A 22,555-nucleotide genomic window follows, 5' to 3' on the forward strand; every position below is an offset into this window, starting at 1 on the left:
GTGTGGATGTTCTTTTGCTACAATTTTGTATTAATTGTGATAGGTTATTATTTTAGGTGATCTTCATTTTAGAGAACCTTGGTATTTAATTCTGGTGGTGGAGGTAGATTACTCATGAAGAGATTGAACAGTAATGGTGAAAATATTGCACTCAGAGAGACTCCATATTTACCTAGTTGTAATATACGGGAGGGGAGCTATGCTCGTGGTGACCCGTCTTTGTATCTCTCCACATCAAGTTTTATCTTGAAATCTTGTATAGTGTGTGCACATACTGTTTTGTTGTTTAATTTGTTCCATGTATTTATCGCTCTGTGTTGGAAACTGTTCCTTTTCAAGTTTTTTTCTATAATTATCTTTTTTCAGTTTCTTTCCGTGTCTCGTTTTACCGTTGTCCCACACTAACAGGTCGTTCCTGTCTAAAACTTCCATTCCTTTCATTATTCTGTAGATAGTCAGCAAATCTCCTCTTTCTCTTCTTTGTTCCAGAGTTGGTAGGTTCAATTTGGATAGTCTTTGCTCATATGTTAGTTCGGCGAGAGTCGGTGCTAGTTTGGTTGTCACTCTTTGTAATCTTTCTAGTTTCTTAATATTCTTTTTGGTACTGGGTGTCCAAAGAGTGATGCTGCGTACTCAAGTTTTGGTCTTATTAGTGTAGTTAGTATTTTCTTTATCATTTCTTCATCCATATAAGCAAATGCCACTTTGATTGACCTCAGTAAGTTGTAGGTTTCTCCGAATATTTAATTATATGCTTATCTGGTTTCATGTCCTTTCCAATCATCACTCCAAGATCTTTTTCAGAGTTTGCTTTTTTTATTTTTTCTTCCCCAATTCTGTAATCTTTTGATATTCTGTTTTTACTCTTTCCAAATTCCATTATACTGCATTTCTTTATATTAAATTTTGCTTCCCACTTTTGAGTCCAATTCCATATCGTGTCCAGATCTTGTTGCAATGAGTTGCAGTCCTCTTCCATTTTTACCTTCTTAAGTAATTTTGCATCATCTGCAGAGAAATTCATATAGCACTCCACGCCTTCATTCATGTCATTAATGTATACGGCGAACTTGATCGGGGCCAGTACTGATCCTTGCGGGACACTGCTTTTTACTTCTTCCCAGTTGGAGAATTTTTTTTCTAATTACAACTCTCATTTTCCTCCCAATCAGGAAGTCTTTCATCCATTCCAATAATTTTCCTCTGATGCCACCTTTTGACTCTATCTTATTTATTAGTTTTCTATGAGGTACCTCATCGAATGCCTTTTGCAGGTCCAGAAAAGCACAGTCCGCCCATCCCTCTCTTTCTTGTATTATGTCTACTAATCTTGAGTAAAAGCAGATCAGATTTGTTGTACATGAACTCCCTTGTCTGAATCCAAATTGATTTGGGTTCAGTATAGATTTTTCTTCCAGGTATTTAACCAATCTGTTTTTGACAACTCTTTCACAAATCTTTGCTATTGTGCTTGTTAGTGAGACCAGTCTGTAGTTAGATGGATCTTCCTTATCACCTCCCTTATAAATTGGTACAATGTTTGCCTTTTTCCAGTCCAATGGTACTTTTCCTTCTTTAAGTGATAATTTAATTATATTATATATTTTGTCAGTTAATTCTTCCATATATTCTTTCAGTATCCAGTTAGCAATTATGTCTGGGCCATGTGATTTCCTGACAGTAAGGGTTTTAATTTGGTCACTAATTTCTTTTTGTATTACGTTAATTTCTTTCATTGATGGGGATAATTCTATCTACACTGTTAGGCGAGTTGTCTATTGTGAATACTGATCTGAAGTGGTTGTTTATAATTTCAGCCATTTCCAGTTCTTCTGTATATTCCTTTTTTATCTTGGCGCAGTTTTTCTATTTCTTGTTTGTTTTTCAGTTTTCTATTTGCATATTTGTAAAATAGTTTGGGTTCTTCCTTACATTTGTCTATTATCTTTTTTTCATAATTTCTCTTTTCATCTCTGCATATTTTTACATATTCGTTTCTTAGTTTGATGTACGTTTGCCATTTGCTTTGTTTCTTATCTCTTTTCCATTTTTTCCAAGCTTTGTCTCTTTTGTCCTTAGCTTCACTACATCTTTTGTTGTACCAGCTCTTTATGTATGCCTTTTCCATTTTTTGTTGTGGTACATATTTGTTCACTCCTTCATTATAAATTTCTTTTAGTATGTTCCATTTTTCTTCTATCCCTGTATCTTTGTTTTGGAATTTTTCCCAGTTTGCATTGCGAAAGAATGTTTTAAGTTTCTCAAAGTTTGTTTTGTTATACATAGGTTCCTATTCTATGTTTATCATTTTTGCTTTGGTCCATTTGTTCTTTCAATTCCATTTCTATTAGTACGTGGTCACTTTTTCCTATCGGAATTTTATAATATTTTTTTTCAATAATATCAGGTTCTGTCGTAAGTATTAAGTCCAATTTTGAAGGTTCTTCATTTCTTCTGTATCTACTATTTTCTCTAATCCACTGAGTCATTGTGTATTCAATGGTCAAGTCAAGGAGTACATTGCCCTAGTGTTTCTCTCCCCCCTTCACTATCATTTCTTCCCAGCATATTTCTTTTGAATTAAAGTCATCCATAATTACTGTATTTCCTCCATCTTTCAGTGTTTCAATTAATTCATCTTTTGTATCTTCTAGTAACTCGGATTGATCCCTTTCTGTCCAGGCTTGTGTTTTAGGAGGTACATATACCACTGCAAATTTTCTTTTCTTCATTTGTTTACCTTCGACATGTACTATAATTGATTCTGCATTATTTTTTCCTTCAGTTATTTTTGTTACAATTAAATCTTTCTTGGTCAAAATTAGAACTGCTCTGCCCTGTTTGTTCTTTCTATTCTTTGTCCAACAGTTGTATACACCTTGTCCCACAGTGTAGGGTGTTAGGGTGTACTTTAATTTGGTTTCTACAATTCCCATTATGTCTGGTTCTTCTAAGACTAGATAATCATTTAATTCATTTATTCCTGAGATTATTCCATCTATATTTGTATAAGTTATTTTTAGTTTCTTTTCTCCTCCTCCCCTTCTGTTTTATTTGTTTCCATTTTCCCTATATATCTTTTTCTCACCCTCATGTCTATCACTCTCCAAAAAAACTCCTCCTTTTCTTTTTCAGTTCTATTCTCATTCTTTTCATTTGCCTCATTCCTAAGTTCTTTTTCTTTCTCTTTTTCTTCCTCACTCATTTCTTTTTTATCCATATATTTTTGTACTGTTCGCTATTTGCTAATCTAATTGTTCTAGATGATATTTCTTCTGCACTTGATTGTGATATAAGTTTAACTTTTAGTGATCTATACTGTTTATCTTTAGAATACCTGCCCATTCTATGGATTTCCTCGATTTCTCGGTCCCAGTCTAACTCATCCGTTTGTAACTCTTTTAGTATTTCTTTGGCAATCTCTTTTTCTTCCTTTTCCCTCTGATATCTTGGTACATTTGTTACAGAGATTTGGTTGTCTTTTTGTTGTTTTGGTACATATTATACTGACTGTATACATCATATTTATTTTATTTATATTATAAACAGATTCCATAGAAAATAATGTGGAAACTGCACATGGGCATGTGGAGGAGGGGCGGGAAGAACTTGCCAAGGCTGCACAATATCAGGTAAGTAATTTCCTGCCTTTCTGTCATACACATATTATAAACTTTATTAAGATTTCAAGATGGATAAAATAACGTATTTTCTGTGGGATAGGAGAAAAACAGTCAAAATTCTTTACAAGAGTAGTGGAGCTTGTGTTAGGATTAGAAATGGAGAGAGTGAGTGGTTTGAGGTAAAGGTGGAACTTTGTCAGGGATGTGTTATGTCACCTTGGCTGTTCCATTTATACATGGATGGGGGGGTGCAAGAGGTTAATGCAAAGGTAGTGGGTCGGGGGTTGGAGATGGTTAAAGAAAATGGAAAAGAGAGGGGAATAAGCCAGTTGTAGCAGGATCAGAGGAGGGATTGAGGAAGTTAGTGACAGAGTTTTGGAAGGTGTGCAAAAGAAGGAGGTTGAAGATAGATGTGGGTAAAAGGTGACGAAATGTACAAGGGGAGAAAGTGGCAGCAGACTGGAAGTGAGTATTAAGGGAGAGAGACTGGAGAAGTGGATAGTTTTAGATACTTGGGCACAAATGTGGCAGGGAAAGGAGGAGTGCAGGTGGAGGTAAAATAAAGATTGAGAAAAGTGAGTAAATGCTATGGGTGATTTAAAAATATAATGAGAGGTAGACATTTGGGAATGGATGCTAAGAGGAGATTGAATGAGGGAGTGATTGTGCAGAAACATGGAACATAAGAGAGGAAGAGAGGAGTTTGAATGTGTTTGAGATGAGGTGCCTGAGAAATATGATAGGGGTTACTAGGCTGGATAGAGTGAGAAATAAGGAGGTGAGGAGGAGAACGGGGGTGGAAAGGGAGTTGGGAGATAGGGTTGATGAAAGAGTATTAGGATGGTTTGGATACATGGAAAGAATGAGTGAAGAAAGACTAGTAAAAGAAGTGCGGAAGGCAGAGGTGGAAAGAATGAACATTAGGGGGCGACCAAGGATGAGATAAACACCATATGAGGACGGAGCCTTTATTTGTACGACGTTTCGCTTATTACAGCTTTTTCAAGTAATAAGCGAAACGTCGTACAAATAAAGCCTCCGTCCTCATATAGTGTTTAACTCGTCAATCTTGTCGGCAACTGCCACTTTCATGAAAAAAGGATGAGATGGATGGATGGGGTGAAAGGGGCATTGGGAAAGAGGGGAATGTATGTTGAGGAAGGATGGGAGTGGACAGAAGATAGGAGTGAATGGAGAATGGTTGTGTATGGATGATGCTGTGATGCATGAAGGGGAGTGGGTGGGGGATGGGGGTGAGGGAATATGTGTGAAAAATGAATTGATGCAGCCTGAAGGGATTTCTCCCTGTCTTCTCCTTTTCTGCATGAGAGGATGGAGAGGGGGGGGGGTCACTGAATTAATGAAGCAGCCTTGCTGTGGATGTGCTGTATCTTATGACACTGCTTCTGACCCAGGGCAGTGGGCGAGATGCAGGGATGACCCATCATCCAGGAGGTGCCAAGATAAGAGGGAGGGAAGGGGGTGGCTGGGAGTGGAGTATGTTGGGGATGGAATGGGTGGGAGTGATTTTTATGCCTTCGTATTTTGGCTACCTCCCTTATAAGGGGGAAAAAGCCTTTGGTATATGTATTTACCTAGTTGTATTTTATGGGACGAGAGCTATGCTCGTGGTGACCCATTTTTGTATCTCTCTGCATCCAGTATATTCTTAACCCCTTCCATACGGTGCCGCACACGTAGGCGTCATGGGGAGCGAGTGTATTCGCGAGGCTGCCATATCGGCGTCTTGATTATATTTATTGTACTCGCCCCTCCATATTGACATTCTTTCTAATTCTTTTGTAATCGCATTTTCTATGGTTATCAAAATTCACGGGTGAAGAGAGAACGATCGATATAAGTGGTGACTATATTTTATGATGCGAGTATTATTACGACACGTCGTACGGCTGGCATTGGCTGCTGCCACCGAGATCCAAGTCCATGACGCCTACGTGTGCGGCACCGTATGGAAGGGGTTAAAATCTTGTATAGTCTTGGAACCCATTGTTTCTCCGTTTAGTTTTTTCAAGACATCAATCACTCTTTGTGGGAAGTTATTCTTTTTCAAATCTCTTCTGTAACTGTCCTTCTTTAGTTTCTTTTTGTGTCCTCTTGTTTCTCTTCTGTCCCATTATAATAAGGCGTCTCTACCTATAAGTCGCCTCTATCGCCTCTTATGACAGAGTAGACAGGAAGGCACTGTGGGAGGTATTACAGATATACGGTATAGGAGGAAAGCTTTTAGGAGCAGTCAAGAGTTTTGACTAGAGTAGTACAGTGTGTGTCAGGATTAGAAATGGAGAGAGTGAGTGGTTTGAGGTAAAGGTGGGACTTCGTCAGGGATGTGTCATGTCGCCCTGGCTGTTCAACTCATACATGGATGGGGTTGTGCGAAAGGTAAATGCAAGGGTAGTGGGTTGGGGATTGGAGATGTTTAAAGAAAATGGAGAAAAGTGGGAGGTGAGCCAGCTGTTGTTTGCGGATGACACTGCGATTGTAGCAGGATCAGAGGAGGGATTGAGGAAGTTAGTGACAGAGTTTGGGAGAGTGTGTGAAAGAAGGAAGTTGAAGATAAATGTGGGTAAAAGGTGATTAGATGTACAAGGGGTGAAAGCAGCAGCAGACTGGAAGTGAGTATTAAGGGAGAGAGACTGAGGAAGTGGATAGTTTTAGATACTTGGGTGCGAATGTGGCAGGAAAGGGAGGAGTGGAGGTGGAATATAGATTGAGAGAAGTGAGTGCTTTGGTGGATTAAAAAGTGTAATGAGAAATAGACATTTGGGAGTGGATGCTGAGAGGAGATTTTATGAAGGAGTGATTGTGCCAACAGCACTGTGTGGGGCAGAAACATGGAATGTGAGAGAGGAAGAGAGGAGTTTGAATGTGTTTGAGATGAGGTGTCTGAGAAGTATGATAGGAGTTACTAGGCTGGATAGAGTGAGAATTGAGGAAGTGAGGAGGAGAAAGGGGGTGGTAAGGGAGTTGGGAGATAGTGTGGATGAAAGAGTGTTGGGATGGTTTGGACACATGGAAAGAATGAGTGAGGAGGGACTGGTGGGAGAGGTGTGGAGGGTGGAGGTGGAGGGAGTGAACATGAGGGGGTGACTTAGGGTGGGTGGATGGATGGGGTAGAAGGGACTTTGGGGAAGAGAGGAGTGTCTGTGGGGGAGGGACAGGAGAGGACAGAAGACAGGGGTGAATGGAGGGTTGTATATGGATGAGGTTGTGATGCGTGAGGTGGAATGGGTGGGGGATGGGAGGTGAGGTAGTATGTGTGAGAAAAATTTGACACAGCCCAAAGGGATTTCTCCCTGTCTTCTCCTTTTCTGCTTAGGGGGACGGAGAGGTGGGGTCTCTGATTTTATGAAGCAGCCTTGCTGTGGATGTGCTGTGTCTTGTGACATTCCTTCTGACCCCGGGCAGTGGACAAGATGCAGGGATGACCTGCATGAGAGGATGGAGAGGGGGGGGGTCGCTGAATTAATGAAGCAGCCTTGCTGTGGATGTGCTGTATCTTATGACACTGCTTCTGACCCAGGGCAGTGGGCGAGATGCAGGGATGACCCATCATCCAGGAGGTGCCAAGATAAGAGGGAGGGTAGAGGGTGCAGGGGAGTGGAGTGTATTAGGGATGGAATGGGTAGGAATGGTTTTTATGCCTTTGTTTTTTTTTGGCTACCTCCCTTGTAAGGGGAAAAAGCCTTTGGTATATGTATCAAGAATTTCCATCCCTTTCATAATTCTGTAAATGCTCAACAAATAACCTCTTTCTCTTCTGTTCCAGTGTTGGTAGATGTAATTTCTCCAATCTTTTTTTATATGTCAAATTTGACAGTGTAGGTGCCATTTTTGTCGCTGCTCTTTGAATTCTTTCTAATTTTCTTATGTTTTTTTTGTGGTAGGTGGCCTATAGTGTTGCAGCATACTCTAGTTTAGGTCTTATTAGTGTAACCACTATTTTGTTTACCATTTCTTCATTCATTTAATTGAAGGCCACTTTCATTTATCTTAATAGGTTAAAAGTCTCTCCAAATAGTTTATTGACATGTTTATCAGGTGTCAAGTCACTTGAGATGATCACTCCCAGGTCCCTTTCTGAATTGACTTTTTTGACTTCCTTGATTCCAATTTTATATTAACCCAATATTCTATTTTTGCTTTTTTTCAAATTCCATTATGCTACATTTCTTAATGTTAAAGTTCATTTCACATCTCAGACTCCATTCCCATATTTTGTTCAGGTCTTCTTGTAGTGACCTGCAATCTTCTTCTGTGCTTACTCTCTTGAGTAATTTGGCATTGTCAACAAAGAAGTTCATATAACAATTCACTCCCTCATCCATATCATTCATATATATGGCAAACATTAAAGGAGCCAATACAGAGCCTTGTGGAATGCCACTCTTCACATCTTCCCAGTTCGAATTTTTGTCACTAAGTACCACTCTCCTTTTTCTCCCACTTAAGAAATCCCTCATCCATTCCAGTAACTTACCCTGTATTAATCCTATTATTTCAGTTTTTCTTATTAATTTTGTATGTGGTACTTTGTCAAAAGCCCTAAGCAAGTCCAAGAAGGCACAATCTGCCCAGCCATCTCTTTCTTGTGTTATCTCAATTAATCTTGAGTAAAAGCATATTAAGTTTGTGGTACACAACCTTCCACTTCTAAAGCCAAATTGTTTAGGGTTTAATATTTTATTCTCTTCCAAGTGTTTGATCCATTTGTTTCTGATAACTTTTTCACATATTTTTGCTACTGTGTTTGTAAGGGATACTGGTCTGAAGTTTGTAGGATCTTCTTTGTTTCCTCCTTTATATATTGGTACTATGCATCTTTCCAATCTTGTGGTACCTTTCCCTCTTTGAGTGAAATGTCTATTATTTTGTAAAATTTGTCTTGTCAGTTCATCTATACACTTTCAGTATTCAATTTGCAATTCCATCCAGTCCATGCAATTTCCTAACATCTAGGTTTATTTTATTTGGTCTCTTATTTCTTTCTGTGTTACCTTTGTTTCTTTCATTTTAGGGCATCTTTCTTGTTGATCATCCTCCCAAATTTGTGAGCTCTCAATTGTAAAAACAGACCTGAAATGTCTGATCATAACTTCTGCCATTTCTGTGTTGTCCATAAATTCTTTATCTCCATGCAGTTTTACAATTTAGTGTTTATCCTTTAATTTGTCATTTACATATCTGTAAAAGAGTTTAGGTTGATCCTTACATTTGTCTATAATATCTTTTTCATAATTTATTTTTTCTTTCTGGTGTATATTCACGTATTCGTTCCTAAGTTTTATATATGTTTGCCATTTGGATTTTTTTTTTTTTTTTTTTTTTTTTTTTCTTTTTTCCATCTTTTCCAGGCTTTGTCTCTTCTGTCTCTAGCCTCACTGCACCTTTTGTTATACCAACACTTTATATAAATCTCTTTGCTTCTTCTTTGGTACATATTTGTCAATTCCTTCCTTGTACTTTTCTTTGAATATGTTCCATTTGTCTTCCATCTTTGTTTCCTGTTTGGAGAATTTATCCCAGTTCGTGTTTTGGAAATTTTTTGTTAGTTTTACAAAATCCGTTTTGTTGTACATTAATCTTCCCTCTCTATGTTTATCATCCCTTCCTACATTGTTTTGTTCTTTTAATTCAAACTCTATTAGTACATGGTCACTCTTTCCAGTTCGTGTTTTATACTCCATTTTGTTCATGATATCTGGTTCAGAAGTTAATATTAAGTTAATATTGTTTCTATATCTAGTATTTTCCTTAACCTATTGTGTTAAGGTGTATTCGATGGTCATATACAATAGAATGTTGCTCCAAAGTTCTTCTCCCCCTTTTACTATCATTTCTTCCCAGATTAAATCCTTTGCATTAACCACTTCCATACAGTGACGCCTACGTAGGCGGCATGAGGAGCAAGTGGGTACTTGATGCCGACGTCGGCATCTTGATTATATTTATTGTAGTCGTACCTACGTAATTTCCATTCTCTCTAAACTGGCTTCATCAATTTTCTATGGTTATCAAAATACACGGGTGAAAGAGAACAAACGATTGAGCACTGATTTTATTTTTTATAATGCGATTATTATGACGCAACATTGCACGTTGGGCAGCTAATCCTGCCAGACGTGCGATGTGCCCCGGAGTGAAGAGGTTAAGGGAGTGTCGTATCACTTCATAGAGTAGGTGATTTTTTTTTTTTTTTTCAAATATGTGTTTAATGAATATAGGTATAGATACCCTTTACATTAGTGTGTAATTCCTCAGGGTATTGTGTTCCTCCCATGTATATATATAAGGCATAGTAAATAATTAAGATAAAGTGAGCTATATTGAAGCTCTAATTACTTAATGGAAAATCCTTCCACATCATTCAGCTTGGTATGAAATGAAAGCTTATAGTCTGGGGAACAAATCTTATTGAATACATTTTTTCAAACCACTGTATATTTCCGTGTATAAGACGACCTTTGTATAAGACGAGGTACAAAATTAGAGCAAATTTTTATGAATTTATCTCATATTGGTAGTATAAGACAACTGCTAAATTATAAAAGCATCAGTGTATCAAACCTACCGTACAAAAAGAATTGTTTTGATTACGTTTATCAGCTGTTTTTTCCACTTTTTCTCTTTTCTTTTTCATTACTTAACTGTATCCTTATACCAGATAAATTACTGTATTCTTATAAATTCAAAATGTATCATGATTTTCTGAGAACACACGTCAACTAACAAAAATTATTTGTTTATGTTCCTGGTTCAATGTAGCTCACTCCACCGCACACAACGGTTGGCACACAACAATCTTGCGTTTATCAGCTGCTTGCCCATATCAATTAAGTTTTATAATTTTATAATTTTTAAATTTTCTGTTTTAAATGCAACTACTGTAATATATTTTTTATTGATAAACGTTTTATGTACTGTAATCCAAAATTGTTATTTTCAGTCTTAAAAATTACTGAAAATTAGCAAAAGAAAAAGGTTGCTATGAACGCAACCAGTGCTCGATGTTTACATTTTTTTCAACTGTGTTAAATGTGTTTACATAGAGTAGTTAAAAGTACCATAATTTCATTAATATAGAATTATTCCTCGAATTTATTAACAATTGCCATTTACTATAAAGATATGCCAATAATATATAAGGTAAATATGGTTTAATTACCTTTATTACCAGTTCTTATCATAATGTGAATCATTTCCTGTGTATTGGTGGTTATCGGCAGGCTAGCCTACCAAGTCATCTCACGTAGAATTCAAGGTCTGATTTTTATAATGGTAGTATAAGACAACCCCCAATTTTAAGGGGTGAATTTTTGGATTTTAGGGTCGTCTTATACATGGAAATATATGGTAATACATCTTTTTTTTTTTTTTTTATTAATTTGTTTCCCTGAATAATTGAAAAATGCGGCAAAATTCAGGTTTCATAAAAAAAAGTTCTTTTATTTTTTTTACTGTAGAAAATAAAGAGCATGATGTTTACTTTTAAATGAAACAAAAATTATAAAAATCCATAAAGAACAACCGAAGATATTACAACAGAAAGGACAAACATATATACTTTACAGGACGGGATTTAAATTTTCGTGACCATTTTTCGCGACCATTTGTTTGAGGGTTGCGATGTATAACAAATCTCCAATTTACTCTTCTTTGCTGATGAGGTGCAAGGTGAGAGTAAGTGGTGTGCTGTGGTTGGAGGAGGTGTAAGGTGGGTGTGGCTAGTAAATGCTCGCAGAGTGCTGGGCGTAGCTTTGCTGCTTTTCTCCTCTTTCTTTTTCCTTCCTCTTGTTTCTTTTTCAGGCACTCACGGGCCCTCTCTATATTGTGCTGCTTCACTCTCTTGTTTCTTGTTAATTTTCCCATGATCACAGCAACAATACAGGGCGAGGAATCAAAATTGTTGCATACGTTTAGAGCGCCAGGAGTGACGTCGCCTTCCTTTGACATTTTCAAGAGTACTGGTGCCCTGTCCACTGTCTTTGTGGGGTATGCTGGTGGAAAGAATTGCTAGATATCTCCATAAACACAATTCTGTAGCAAAAAACAAAATAGATATAGAAGTGTTGATGCTATTTCAATATACAGAATGTTTTTTATGCAATGGGGTTGCCAGAGGTTGCCAATATTTGATCTATTTTATTCTGTATAAAAAAAAAATAGAAATGAAATACAGCTATATAACTTTGTATGAGTGTTGCCAATGTTGGAGAACTTCTACAACAACAGTATGCACATGCATTGCACCGCCACGGGTGTAAGATGATAGTCAAGACCTGACCTACACCATGGGTCAAGCGTCGTGGTCAACTCTATTGTCCTGAGACTCCAAATTATTGGAGTCATGACCTCAGACGTGCACAGCTGTCACCAAACAGCTAACGAAGATATTCCACAAGGTTATTATTCTTACCAGTCCACATTTGGACACACACACACACACACACACACACACACACACACACACACACACACCTGAAAAACATATAAATAAGATTTTTGGAGAAACTTATAATTTAATAAGAACAATTAAAGTGGCATTTACATACCTGGATGAAGAAATGGTGAGGAAAATCCTAATCACCCTGATAAGACCAAGATTAGAATATGCAGCAACAATATGGTCACCAAGTACAAAAAAATGTATATAAAAACTTGAAAGAATACAAAGAGCAATTACAAAACTGGCACCAACACTCTCAAAACTATCATATGAAGAGAGACTACAAAAACTTGGACTACAGACACTAGAGCAAAGAAGAGAGAGAGGAGATTTGATAGCTATTTACAGAATCATGAAAGGCATAGAAATTACTGATAGAGAGAATCTGATAAAATGGGATGACAGAAATACAAGAGGACACGGAAAGAAAATAAAAAAAGACAGCTATAGAAGAGATTTGAAAAAGAACAGCTTTCCACACAGAGTAATAGACAGTTGGAACAAGTTAGATGAGAAAGTGGTGTGTGCAAAAACAATACATGAATTTAAAAATAGTTTAGATAAAATGAGAAATGAAGACGGGACCCCACGAGCATAGCTCCCCTTCCCGTAATATACAACTAGGTACAACTAGGTAAATACACACACATATATATATATATATATATATATATATATATATATATACCGTATTTTTCGGACTATAGCCCGCACCGTTATATGACCCGCACCCCCTTACACCTTAGTGCAAATCCACACAAGACCCGCACCGCTGTATGACCCGCAGTCATATGGCGTGCGCGGCAGTGTAGATCCGACGATGTATACTACCCATGCATGGGTGGCCACAGGCACAGCTCACGGCGGTTGTTGTTACGGCCGGCCGTTGACGTGGTGATCAAAGTAATTTCAAAGCTGAGGCTTTCTAAATTTTCTGTCTCATCAATGCTTATGTGATTTATAAAAAAATATATATGTTTTCCGATATTAGCAGGTTTCTTGGTGATATCTTGCTTTTCAGGATTCATCACAATTTGGTTTCTGAAGCTGCCACTAGATGTAGTGGTAGCTTCGATGAAAGAGGGGTGGTCCCGAAAATGTGCAACTGATCTTACGATGCCTTTGGGATGGGTCGAAGACGCGGCATTGCGATTCATGACCATGATACTAGTATTCCTCCAGTCCTATTTATTTCTGATTGTGATGAAGATGAAGAATAACCAACAAATTAATTTCAATATATTTTATTGCACTTATATATATATATATATATATATATATATATATATATATATATATATATATATATATATATATATATATATATTACAAAGAACCTTAAAGGTCAGATATCAACAGATATACCATTCGCTAAAAATCATCATATTGCTCGAAAAAGTACTTTTTAAAAGCGTACAAATAAAGTTTTTACCTGTTACAGAAGAATTTATTCAGAAAATTCACTTTTAATTGCGCCTCGCATACCACTTTTCCGAAGTCTAGTTATTCAGAATAACATTATTGTTTGTTTGGCAACTGTGACGTCACGAACGCGGAATTCCCCGAACCTTTCCCAAAGCGCACGGGCGGAATGTTTCGAATAGCAGACGACGCAGTGAAATGAAGACAAAACTGTTTTTTGCCAAATTTGATAAGATGTAGATGGTGGAATTATATAGAATACTGTCAGTATGTTTTTTTTATGTACATTAAACTGTAAATACAAAAAGTTATTGAAGTCTTGATATCTGACCTTTAAAGGTCAGATATCAAGACTTCAATAACTTTTTGTATCTACAGTTTAATTTACATAGAAAAACATACTGACAGTATTCTATATAATTCCACCATCTACATCTTATCAAATTTGGCAAAAATCAGTTTTGTCTTCATTTCACTGCGTCGTCTGCTGTTCGAAACATTCCGCCCGTGCGCTTCGGGAAAGGTTCGGGGAATTCCGCGTTCGTGACGTCACAGTTGCCAAACAAACAATATTGTTATTCTGAATATCTAGACTTCGGAAAAGTGGTATGCGAGGCGCAATTAAAAATGAATTTTCTGAATAAATTCTTCTGTAATAGGTAAAAACTTTATTTGTATGCTTTTAAAAAGTACTTTTTCGATGATTTTTAGTGAATGGTATATCTGTTGATATCTGACCTTTAATAAATTTGTGTAAATAATGCCATAAAACCCTGTTTGATTGTTTACCAGTAATTAATCAATTGGTTTATAAATGTCATACAAACACTGGTAATTAATTTTTAAACCAAACAATTTCCAATGGTTAGTTTTCAATAGAATAGAACAATAATAGAGCACATTACTGAACTGTTATGAACAGAGTCAATGGAGCACATCGTTATTACAAAAAAAAAAAATAGTGATCACAGACGACAGTCAATGTTTATGAAGGCGTATCATCGCTCACGAAGCCATCGAATTCCTCATCCTCTGTATCGTCATGGAAGAGGTTGTGGTATAAATCGGCCAATTCTAATGCAGTGACCTCATCCGTTTCCATTTCGATTTCGGATTCGTCCGATTCCTTTTCCGAGTCGTAGCATGCATCGAACATTGCAGAATGGCACGTTTCTGATTTACGGAAACCGTTCTGAATAGTCGATTCTTTAATTTTCTTCCATACTTGAACGACCCACATGTAATGCACAAATTTAGCATTAAGGATTCAGGTACAGTTTGTAATTTGTAATTGCGAAAATGGCCGCCCGCTTGTTTTAGTTTGATCGCGACACAAGAGCATGTAAAGCGGGTAAGACAAATCCTACCTTCTCTATGTCGTTTGTCTCAATCGTACGCGCTGTATTATGACTTTAATCAACTTTCATACGACGAATCCTGTCGGTCCCCCCCGCAAATCCCCGATCCGAGAGGGCACTCAGCTAAACTAATCGTTCATTTTTTTTTTTTTTTCACTGCGTAAGAGGGCAATTTCTAACCAGAATCCACAGATGACCCGCACCTTTATATCACCCGCACCCCCGAAATTTGGCCCTTTTCTGAGGCAAAAAGCCGCGGGTCATACACCGAAAAATACGGTATATATATATATATCTTCAACCACAAATCACTTTTAATTCTATGCCATCGCAGTCGAGACTGAAGAATCACTCGATGGAGACATCCATTGGAAATTGAAAATTGGACGAGCCGAGGATTTGAACCCAGCTAACCCATAACAAAGTTACAGTGACTTAAACCAATATGCTATCAAGAGATCTCTCTTGATAGCGTATTGGTTTAAGTCACTGTAACTTTGTTACGGGTTAGTTGGATTCGAATCCTTGGCTCATCTACGTTTCAATTTCCAACGGATGTCTCCATCGAGCGATTCTTCAGTCTTGACTGCGATGGCATGGAATCAAAAGTGATTTGTGGTTGAAAAAAGATATTAATTGATCACTGGGAACCATTCAGTGTATATGTGTGTGTATATATATATATATATATATATATATATATATATATATACAGTATATATAAATGATACAAAGTGATGTATCATTTCTTGTTAGCCCTGTATGTAAATTAAATCATTTTGATGCCTAGTCTTGCTGGAAACAGCGACCATGTAAATATTTTTCCCTTGTCGTCAACCTTGCTGGATTGATGTATATAATGAACTGTTCCTCTTTGGAGAGCAGGAGATATTCACTCGAATAAAGACAAGAAACAAGGCTTGTTTTCCACGCCTCCAGAGAAGCCACTACCACTCAAACACTACCATATGTTGTGAACAACACTATCCAACATATCTGGTAACAGCAGCGAGATACAAAAAACAACTCGAGCATCATTCCAGAAAAATCATTACAACAGCATCTGCAATGAGACAAAAGCCCATCCACTTTGCTGTGAACTCAACCCAGAGCAACCTGACAAAATCCCCTCCACCATCACGCCGAACACTAGCTACATTCCAGGATGTTCCCAAGGCGAGCAACGGACATCATCGCACTACTCCACGACTACACGCAACTTAGTCTACCCCAGCACCACTGCCGTCGGACAGAATTTATCAACTCGCCCAGCAAAAGCAAACCAGCAGCCAGAGACAACACAACCCCCAGGACCATCCCTGCCTCTGCACCCAACTTCCAGTGCTCTCGGACAAAATCCCACAACGAAGGACGCTGTCAGTTTCCTCGACACACCTATTACGCTCCACCTACGCCCATTGCTCCACATGGGACATCATCTCCACCATTCTCCAACGGAAGTATCGCTCCCCACCTCTGTCATTCGGTTCAGCACATACGAAAAACTGAAGTCCACCATACCTATCTCCACCCGCCTGTACTTGTTCTCTCACTATTTCCAGATTCCCCCACCTCTACAAGACCACTTCACCATCACATCAAATTCATCAGTCTGTAAGTAGATACCTCAATTTTTGGGCTATAGCTTAGTTCCATCACTAGCGTGAGTTCCCAAAGTGAAGGCATTTATGTGATTTTTTTCATATTTTTTCAAGTGATTTTTTTCATTTTACAGGACAAAAGTGTGCATGACAAATCCCCACTCCCAAACTTTACACTCTTACAACACACGTTCCAAGGTGGCAACCCCCAATGAAAATAACACAGATTCCACAGTCAGCCACTTAGAAAACCAATGCTCTGCTACAAATTTACTCACACTCGTTAAACACGATCACCGAAATTTGATGGACATAACATAGCTATTCACACTCTGTTAGATGACGTAAATTCAGAAATACAGCGTACTCAAGTCAAGGACGACAAAACAAAGATAACGGTTCTCAAATCATGCAATGATTTCAATAACACTAGCCAGTGACATTGTACAATGAGATGCCTTCCTTCAAACACAAACATATGACCAGCATGTAGAACAGTTCAGGAAATCATTCGCAGAATTTGAACACTTAGGCTCTCTCTCTCCCCTATACACACTCGCTAAGACCTACACAGACCCTTACAACACCAAGGAATGAGTGGTCAAGATCGCAAGTGATTTCAAACAGGAGCTCAAAGCTGCACTCACATCCTCTCCCTGGGTTGAAAATGACAAAATGACCTTAGACAACGTATTCTCACTCTTCGGTTACCTCAGACTGATATCACAACTTCACCCAGAAACACTGCAGAAAACAGCCACCATACCCTTCCCCCCAGACTCAACACTCGTAGCCTTTTCTAGAAAGTTTTGAGACACGACCACAGCAAAAACACAGATACAACAACAAAACATTCCCATCACATCGACATCCACAATCTCACAAGTAAACTACACCAGAGGTAGACAAATGTCACTCGCACAATTACGACAGCGATCCCTCTCAAGTACACCCTTCTTTTGCACAATCTGCAACAAACCGGGATATAGCACATGCAGGTGTTATTACAGAAAACCGACAACCTTCTGCCAATACCATAGCCCATCTTTCCATGACACAAACCAATGTCGTGTTCTAAAATCACAAAACAAGACTTCATACACGTTTCCCCAACACTTGACTAGCGGGAACACAAACAAAACACGATATGACTATCGTCTCATGGTGACACACACACACACGACCTCATGAGATCTAGTCACAACCCCCCCCCCCTCCACTGGTACTCATGATGACACCTCAATAATCACCTTCTTCTATGACACTTCAAGCCACTATCAACAACATCCAGCAAGTACTCTTTCTGGACCCGGGCTCTCCTGTAAACGTCATGTCAAAACTTGCTTTCTACCAGTTTAGGTTCAGACACCGTAGGGTCACGATTCTAGAACCCACAGACATCACATTAGCAAATGTAGACAGTGTTCCCTTCCCCATCATTGGCAAGATGGACTTAGACATCTCCCTACATGGGAATTGCCCTCCCATTGCCATGACAATATACGTAGCCAAAGTTGTATTTCCTGCAGACATTCTTATAGGGTTGACATGGATGCAAGAGCAAGACAATCACATAACCATCTACCTTGCTAAACACGGTATTGTCTATCACAACCACTTCATACCTGATCTGAAAACAACAAACACGTGCCCAAACACCAAACATGCATGTCACAAACATTTACATGGCTGAGCAACAGCATGCAACAACAGATGAAACAAACGCACAAGTGACACACACAGCAGACACGCCTACTACCACCACTCACCCAGGTACCTCAACACACACACGTAACAGATGCAGACTGTCAGCACATAGGTCAAAGTCGACGTGCAGACAAAAGAGACACGATGTCTCCACAGACATCCCTGAGCTCACCTTAGAATACACAACCACCTCGCAAATCTCTCACACTCTCACAAAAACTCACACAGTCGTAATCAGTGACAAAATACTGTATCCATGCGAGTACACAAAGCTTCAAGTTCATTTTTTCCAAGCTATGAAGCTCAGACGTCCTCTGCATCGCGGACACTTGCCGGATATCTGGTGTTTCTCTCCTATCCGCCATAACAAACACATCAAAGTGCATACAACCATCATAGTGGCGAACAACACAAATGCACCTCTCCACCTTAACAAAGGCACAAACATTTGTGATTTTACCATATACCCAGCTCCAGTACACATAATTGAGCAGGACAAGATACCTAATGTATGCACCATCAACACCGGACAATGGAACACACAAACCACCAGAGAACAGAACATGCAGCAACCCATACAAGCAGCTCACATAAACAACATAGACTTTCCAGAAGCACAAACAGATCTCCTTATGCTTATGAACACATACAGGCACACCATTGCACTTCCAGGCAAACCACTAGGTATCACAAACATAATAGAACATCACATGCCCCTTCGACAGCATGCTAAACTACTGTATATGCCAGCATACCTGCTGCCACATAGCAAACACAACATTGTTGACAACATTATTGCAGACATGCTCGCCCAAGACATTATAGAACCAAGTTTGTCCCCTTGGAATTTCCCCCTCTTCATTGTTCCTAAACATGACGGCTCCTTCTGCCCTGTTGTAGGCTTTCGTGAGCTCAATAAACTCACTATTCCTGAAAGATATCCTATACATTATTTGCAAGACACATTATACTCTATAGATGAACACAACACTGTTTTTTCCACTCTCGACCTCATGTCGGGGTATTTCAAAATTCCTCTCGATGATGAGTCAAAGCCACTAACAGCCTTTAGTACCAACACAGGCCACTACCACTTCAAAAAATTGGCCATGGGACTCGTCTCTGCTCCCTCCATGTTTTCTAGATTGATGTACAAGGCCCTAGAAGGACTCAAAGGGAAAACAGTTTTCATTTACTTGGACGACATAATTATTACCTCAAAGTCACTCACAGAACACCTTTCCACACTTGAAACTGTCCTCTCAAGGCTAGCCGCGGCAGGTCTCAAACTAAAACTCAAGAAGTGTTCCTTCCTCAAAAGGGAAATACGTTTCCTAGGACATGTCATGAACTCCTAAGGTGTCGTCACCTCTCAGGACAAAGTTAGGGCTGTACTAGACTTTCCATGCCCTACCTCCACCAAACACATCAAATCATTCTTGGGTTTATCAGGTTTCTACAGGCGTTTCATTGAGGGCTATGCTCATATTGCAACCCCATTAACAGACCTTCCCAAAAAGGATACATCCTTTAATTGGACGTCTGAACACCACACAGCTTTCCACAACTTAAAACAAGCTCTCACAACACCCCCTGCCCTTGCATTTCCAAATTTCTGAAAACCTTTCACACTTTGTACAGATGCTTCCTACAAAGGACTTGGTGCAGTACTGATGCAACAGCATGAGTCAAAATTTAGACCGATAGCATACGCTAGCCACGCACTGAACAAGCATGAACAAAACTACTCTGTGACTGAAATGGAAGCTCTTAGCTCTGAAATACACGTATACACAGACCATCAACCCATTCTCCACCTTTTCAAAGGAAAGAACCTCACATGTATGATTTTAACGACTACATCAAAGTTGCACTGACAAACTTCAACACTCTTTTCAAGAGAGTACATGAGTCATTGACTCTCTCAAAATCTGATATGCTAAGACTGGCAAATGCTCACTCTAGGGGTTGCACTATTTCCATAGGTGACATTGTGTATAACACCAACCACCAGCCCACATAAAAACTTTCTCCCAAATACCTTGGACCATTCCACATCATCGAAACCCTACTTCATAATAAGATAAAAGCTATCCACTTACGAGAACTCACCAAGGCTATTTTACACTTGGACAACATCAAACAAGTTCCCAGAGGACTTGACCTGGAGAATATACCTTCTCCCCCTCTTGCACAAACACCAGACATGACCGAAACACTAGATACAAACACCTCTAACACTCCACTGATATCTACACCCCATTATAGCCTAAGAAATACAAATGTGTAAAGTCTCGCTTGGCCCAAAAAATCAGGCATCTATTTCTAACCAATAAATCTCATTCATTCTCAACCATATCATGTCATGGGAATTGTCCTTCTGTTTATGCTTACCACCATTGCCACCTAGGAAAGGTCACACCTTCACCTAGGCACACATTCCTTCTATTTCGTCTTACAGTTCGGACATCCAGTTCTATATGAAAACCGAAGAGAGAGTGTGTTGCGAGGCCGGACACATGTAGTGACGCCGAGCCATGTTAAAGAACTTCTAGAACGACGATATGCACATGCATTGCACCACCACGGGTGTAATATGGAAGTCTAGACCTGACATACACCAAGGGTCAAGCGTTGCGGTCAAGTCTATTGTCCTGAGACTGGTCATGACCTTGGGCACACACAGCTGTCACCAAACCCTTGGTTTCCTGCTAATGAAGACATTGCCACTTCGACAATAAATTTCCACAAAGTTATTATTCTTACCAGTCCACATTCGGACGCATATATACTGTATATATATATATATATACACCATGATAGACCTGACATACACCAAGGGTCAAGCGTTGCGGTCAAGTCTATTGTCCTGAGACTGGTCATGACCTTGGGCACACACAGCTGTCACCAAACCCTTGGTTTCCTGCTAATGAAGACATTGCCACTTCGACAATAAATTTCCACAAAGTTATTATTCTTACCAGTCCACATTCGGACGCATATATACTGTATATATATATATATATATATAAATGATACAAAGTGATGTATTATCATTTCTTGTTAGCCCTGTATGTAAATTAAATAATTTAGATACCTAGTCTCACTGGAAACAGCGACCATGTAAATGTTTTTCCCTTGTTGGCAACCTTGCCAGATTGATGTATATAATGAACCATTCCTCTTCGGAGAGCAGGAGCTATTCACTCGAATAAAGACAAGAAACAAGGCTTGTTTTCCACGCCTCCAGAGAAGCCGCTACCACTCAAACACTACCATATGTTGTGAACAACATCACCATGATAGAGATTCTTTTGAAATGTTTACCCAAAATTTGTTCATGTACCAGAATTTTTTGAAATATCACTGGCAATGCTCCCTTAAAATCACCCATAATTACTATGTTTCCACCCTCTTTCAGTAACTTATTTAGCACATTGTGTCTTCCAGTAATTAGAATGATCACTGTCAGACCAGGCCTGTGTTTTTGGTGTCACATACACTGCTACAAATGTTCTGCTTTTCATATTTTTGTTTAAAATTTTAATCATAATTAATTCCACATTATCTTTGCCTTCATTTATATTTGTCACATTTAAACACTTTATGGTCAATATCATGACACCTCCCTGCTTGTCTGTTCTATTTTTTGCCTAGTGGTTGTATAGACCTTGTCCCACTATACTTATTGATAGAGGTCCTTTCAGTTTTGTCTCCACAATTCCCATAATGTCAGGTTTCTCTATTTCTAGATAGTCATTTAGGTAATTAATTCCAGAGATCATACCATTGATATTTGTATATGCCACTTTTAGTTTCGTATTTTCTTCTCTTTTTTTGGTTTAAGTTTCCATTTTTCTGATGTACCATTTTTTTAGTCTGGAGTCCAGTACTCTCCAAAAAAGCTCGTTTTTTTCCGTCTCTATTCTTTTTTCATTTCTGTCATTGGCTTCAATTCTGAGAGCCTTGTCTTTCTCTTTTTTCCTCATCACTCATTTCCTTTTTTATCATACAGTATATGTTAGATTTTCTTGCTATTTAAATTGTAAACTTAGTGAAGGCAATGTATGATGGCACAGAAGCACAGGTGAGGGTTGGCAACAAGAAGACAAAAAGTTTTGAAATAAAGAGTGGTTTGAGACAGGGGTGCGTTCTATCCCCACTACTGTTCAACCTACTACTAGAAAGAGTAGTAAGAGCAGTGGAGAGGGATAATGTTGGAGTAGAGTTCGAGTCTGGGAGAGTGAATATGTTGGTGTATGCCGACGACGTCGACTTAATAGATGGAATAAAAGACATGTTTGGAGATTTCCAAGAGACTGCGAACAGAGTAGGACTGCTGGTGAATACTAAGAAGACAGAGTTAATGCATCTAACCAA

General features: G+C 38.7%; 1 protein-coding gene across 2 annotated transcripts in view; it reads left to right on the forward strand.

Annotated features, from left to right (window-relative positions):
• LOC143039924 (syntaxin-7-like) overlaps positions 1 to 22,555 on the forward strand; it is a 216,983-nt gene that overhangs the window by 169,526 nt on the left and 24,902 nt on the right. For both annotated transcript variants that reach the window (XR_012967677.1, XM_076210315.1), the window contains exon 7: positions 3,550 to 3,632. Coding sequence is in view for 1 of the 2 variants with exons in the window: in XM_076210315.1 (XP_076066430.1) it covers positions 3,550 to 3,632 (83 nt within the window). In the remaining variant the exon portion in view is untranslated. The remainder of the gene's footprint in view (positions 1 to 3,549; positions 3,633 to 22,555) is intronic.

Source organism: Oratosquilla oratoria, chromosome 27, assembly GCF_046742065.1.
Source record: "Oratosquilla oratoria isolate Oo_2021 chromosome 27, ASM4674206v1, whole genome shotgun sequence".
Classification (NCBI taxonomy): Eukaryota; Metazoa; Arthropoda; class Malacostraca; order Stomatopoda; family Squillidae; genus Oratosquilla; species Oratosquilla oratoria.